Source organism: Sinocyclocheilus anshuiensis, unplaced genomic scaffold (assembly GCF_001515605.1).
Source record: "Sinocyclocheilus anshuiensis isolate Anshui unplaced genomic scaffold, SAMN03320099.WGS_v1.1 scaffold792, whole genome shotgun sequence".
NCBI classification, from domain to species: Eukaryota; Metazoa; Chordata; class Actinopteri; order Cypriniformes; family Cyprinidae; genus Sinocyclocheilus; species Sinocyclocheilus anshuiensis.
The window spans coordinates 440,553-445,696 of NW_015558618.1; the positions used below are offsets into that span (position 1 = coordinate 440,553).

The 5,144-nt window shown below is 35.8% G+C and overlaps 1 protein-coding gene across 1 annotated transcript in view; it reads left to right on the forward strand.

The window, feature by feature from the left end:
- Window positions 1-5,144, forward strand: part of LOC107680440 (arf-GAP with coiled-coil, ANK repeat and PH domain-containing protein 3-like) — a 93,947-nt gene that overhangs the window by 38,530 nt on the left and 50,273 nt on the right. Inside the window, exons 3-4 of the mRNA XM_016476326.1 lie at window positions 2,582-2,701; window positions 2,799-2,852. Of these exons, the coding sequence (XP_016331812.1) occupies window positions 2,582-2,701; window positions 2,799-2,852 (174 nt within the window). The remainder of the gene's footprint in view (window positions 1-2,581; window positions 2,702-2,798; window positions 2,853-5,144) is intronic.

The window sequence follows — 5,144 nt, forward strand, 5'->3', positions numbered from 1 at the left end:
GAGATGAGTTTTCAGCTGTCGCTTGAAAATTGTCAGGGATTCAGCATTCCGGATAGGGGTGGGAAGATCGTTCCACCAGCCAGGAATGGTGAACGAGAATGTTCTGGAAAGTGATTTTGAGCCTCTCTGTGATGGTACCACGAGGCGTCGCTCACTAGCGGATCTCAGACTTCTGAAGGGGATGTAGATTCGTAGTAGTGAGTGGAAGTAGGCGGGTGCTGAGTCTGTGGCTGTTCTATATGCAAGCATCAATGTCTTGAACTTGATTCGAGCCACGACAGGTAGCCAGACATGGCTACAGGCTAAGTAAGCTTTCGTTGGCTAAGCTAGCATATCAATATTCTTGAAATGTATTGTCGAAGGCTTTAAATTTATAACAAAAGGTGCTGCTTTGACGGCTGAAACAAAGACAATTCTTTTCAAAGCAGCTTTTAGCATGCTAGCATTCGCTGAGAATAAAGCACAACATGATAGAGTCGAAAGTTTTCTCTCTTCATTTGCTGCTAAAATTGTAAATAATAATAATAATAATAATAAAATAAATAAAACAACATTTGGGTTCTTGAGCTGTAGAATTGCATGGAATGTTAACATGTCGGTGAACTTTTTTGAAATCTCTCCTTTATTAGCATTAGCCTCATACAAGCTGATTCAGAGCAAACTTACATATATTTTCACTGCCATATGTGCTACACGTGACCATTTTCACATTAGCTCATTGTGTATTTTGTAATTGTCCATTTATATATTAAGAAAAGAAAGAATTCAGCCTAGTATTAGGATAGCATAGCATTAGCATTTAATGAGGAAGCATAGCATAACAATATAGAGGATGACAAAAAGCGCATCAAACAAATCATGCCTTTTTGACTTCTGTGGGCTCCATTAGACTTTTTTTTATATTGTTTTTAGGCCTGAACTGTAAAGGTTAAGTGGTTAATCAAAATTATTTTGCTCAAAAAATATAATCATGGTTATTAATTATTAGTTTTTTCATTTTAAAAAGATTTTTTACATTTCATCAGAATTATTTGAGCGTCAAATACGTCAGCTCGCATGATTTGTGCAGTTACAGCAAACAGCGCAAACGACCATGTGAAAGAAAACAGACTGGCTTGTATTACATTTTTATTTGAAAAAAAATATCTCAGTAGAGATCTTTTCACCTTATCAGCATTTTTCTATAAGAAAGAGCATGGTTTCTAGGTTGGGAAGATTAAGTAAACTATTGGGCAGAAAATGTATCGATTTAAGAGAAAAGCTTGTTTTCAGGATCAACAACCAGTGGACAAATATTGTAGAGGATTATGCTTTTTTTGAGAGAAGCCGAAATCATGATCATGATTAAAATGCGACTTCTCTTGCAGCCCTAATTGTTTTAGACAAAAACTTGAATTGATTGGTTGTACTCTGGCTTCATCCCAAAACACAATCAATGAGAACAACAGCTTGTCTGCAGCCAATAGAGCAGATATTTGTTATGTTTGGCCTCGCATGATGATATTATTAAAGGATTAGTTCACTTCAAGAATAACAATTTCCTGATAATTTACTCACCCCCATGTCATCCAAGATGTTCATGTCCTGTCTTCAGTCGCAAAGAAATTAAGGTTTTTGAGGAAAACATTCCTGGATTTTTCTCTATATAATGGACTTAAATGGGAGCCAACGGACTGAAGGTTAAAAATTAAGTTTCAATGCAGCTTCAAAGGGCTCCACGATCCCAGCCGAGGAATAAGGGTCTTATCTAGCAAAACGATCGGTCATTTTCTTAAAGGTCCCCTTTTTTTTTATATACTTTTTAACCACAAATGCTCATCTTGCACTAGCTCCATGACGCGCGTGATTCATGCATGACGTAATCACGTTGGAAAAGTCATGAGTGGTAAATCCATTTACTCCGGTTAAAAAAAGGTCACTCAATCTCATTTTCTCCTCCAACTTCAAAATCGTCCGACATCGTTGTTTTTGACTTTCTTTGCACGTTCGCTTTGTAAACACTGGGTAGGTACTTCCGCCTACGTCAAGCGTGACCTTTCCAACGTGATTAAGTAATGGATGAAGCTGAGCTGGTGCAAGAAGAGCATTTGTGGTCAAAAAGTATATACATTTTTATTTTTTTTAGAAAATTATTGATCGTTTTGCTAGATAAGACCCTTATTCCTCGGCTGGGATCGTGTAGAGCCTTTTAAAGCTGCACTGAAGCTGCAATTTGACCTTCAGCCCGTTGGGTCCCATTGAAGTCCATTATATAGAGAAAAATCCTGGAATGTTTTCCTCAAATACCTTAATTTCTTTGCGACTTAAGAAGACAGAAAAACCTTGAATGACATGGGGGTGAGTAAATCATCAGGAAATGTTTATTCTAGAAGTGAACTACTCCTTTAACTTCATTATTTTCTTTAATTGCTCCTTAATGTACAAATATATAAATGTTTTTGTTTGATGCCTGTAAAGCAATCCTGTTCTCTCATCAAAAGACCAATAATCACAACTCAGTCAATATATAAACTCAAGTTCCATCCACCATTTGTTTCTTGTTATATATCCTATTCCTGTATATTCTGTTTCTGTCCATCAGCTGGTGAAGCTATGCAGCGGTATGATCGAAGCAGGTCGTGCGTACATCAGTGCCAATAAACTCTTCATCAACGGCATTCGAGACTTGTCTCACCACTGCAAAAAGGAGGAGATGATCTCAGTAAGTTTCCCAGACAAGTGTTTCTTTGTAAATGACTCAGGTAATAGTCAGACCTTCATGAGCTGTGTTGATTTTTCAATTATTTGTTTCATTTCAGGAATGTCTTGAAAAATGTGGCGAGAGCCTTCAGGAAATCGTCAACTATCACATGGTAAGACGCGTTTTCAGACTCGCTCTGCATGGCCACATATCCCATAACAAAACACACATGCACACGTTTCAGTCAGAGGCCATAATGATTCATCATGTGTTATCATAACCTGGCGCGGCCTGTAGTTCTCTCATGGGTGCTTTTATTATTAAACCATATTACGTGTGCCATGGGGCGTAACTCAACCCAGAGAACATGGATCTCTTTACAAGGGGTGTTTGACATCATATGTGGTTGATTTATTTTATTTTTTCCACACATTTGCAGAATCATAAAAGTGCACAGGCCTGTGTTGAGTTTTTAAATGTTTGACCTTTCTGCCACTTTTAATGAGAAGCAAGTATAACTAGGACAGGAAATGTTTAGGAACTAAAGATGAAATGGGCATCGGAAAAGTTGCAAGCTGGATTCGAACTTTCGTTGGTCTCATGAGCACCAATGTAAAGTGGTTTGTACATGTGAAACCATTCATTCTAGTGGGTGACTAATCACATATATTGGTTAATCTGAGACTGAGTACGTCATCGTGCACGAGTTTTTGGGTGTTTTCCTGTTCTTGAGGATGGTGTAATTGAAAACAGAGACAGAGTGGCAATCGGTGTGCAAAGCTCAACAAGTCTCCTGTTACTGCAGCCACCTTCACTTTTAAAGAAAGAGGAAATAGCAGGGCTGTGGAATAAAGGACTTGTGGCTTTTTAATTGTCAGCCAAAGACTGCTGATCCCTTCCTGCTTGTAGCATCAGCAGCATTTGAACAGAACAGTTCGACGGTTCCTTTAGTTTCTTTGACATTCTCGCTGCTTTTATGGGTAATTAGACTCAGTTTGTTCTTGTGATAAACAGTTTTTGTGAGACATGACTGCGGTGAACACTGAATTCCTGGACTTTACCAGAAAAACGTCAAGGTCACACCCTCAAAAGAAATTTGGTGAAAACCTTTCACTTCACACAAGTGGCATTAAAAAACTAAATTAGGATCAAATGCAAGTAAAATTGGCTCACCAGTTGGCAGTTTTAGGAATTTGAACATAATAATATAATATATCAGACTATTATTTTATTTTTATTATGTCTAATTATTTCCTAATTTTTTACTGTTTTTTTTTTAATGTAAAAAATTGTTTGTTTGTTTTTTTAAGTTAAATAGTAAAAACTAATTTTACTATTTTGGACTTATTCCTGACACAGATTTTAAAATCTTGTTAAATAATAAAAATAGCTTGTAAAATTGAATAAAAGTGTTAAAATCATGAAAAATTCTTTAAAAAAATTAATAAGTGCCAGGTGATGTTAATTTTGTTTAGCATGGTGCTTACTGCTTGACAGTCTCGTTTCAGTATTATTTATACTATTATAGTATTAATTAATATTTTGAATTAGCTTTCATTTTTACATTTTCAGTTTTCATTTAAATTTTACTTGTAGTAATTTTACGGGCTTTTGTCATTTTTATTAGTTTTTGTTTTTTAATTTCTATTTAGCTTTAAATTTTTTATTTCAGTTTTAATTTTAGTCATTTTAGTACTTCAACTTAAATGTATTTTATTTCAGTTAGTTGTTCGTTTTCATTACATTTTTCATCGAATATTTGTATTTTATTTTTTATTTTATGTCAGCTTTAACAAAGTAACGGAAACTATTTTGAATACTTATAGTTTTAGTTAACAATAGCAACACTGCTTCTTGATTGTTACACACATTCTTACACAGGAGTGAAAGCAGTTCTCTGTTCATCCGTGTCACCCAGAACAGCTGTCTGTCTATGGGAGGAACGACAGATGAAGCCTGTGTGCTGAAAGAACATTACTTCAATTCACTTATCTTGTTCCTGCCCTCTCCTGTTTTTCTCGGGTCAAAGCTGTTAACCTTCCACTCTATAAATCTGAAGTCTGGCCATTTTACTCTGGATCTAATCTGCCTGCCTCATAAATCCAGGACACCCATCGCTGCCAAGTCCCTAGATGCTGTGAATCAATGTATCTAGATGGTCTTGGGCAGATTTATTTATTTTTTTAAATGAAGATTCATTGACACTTTTGAGTTTTTGTCTCTTATACTTAATCCAGTAGTCATATGCTGCAGACTAGGGCTGTCAAAATGGCTGAAAAACTAAATTCGAATTTTGTACTTAAATATTATAAAAATTCGAATTATATTCATAATGCATAATTTCAGTCAGGGTGAAGAAAAGCTTTTGGCTTCTCTCCTGAGGCCACAAGAGGGCGCATCGAGCAAAATATTACTAATGCACTTTTATTCAAAGCATAAGATAAAATGACTATCTGTGAAAAAA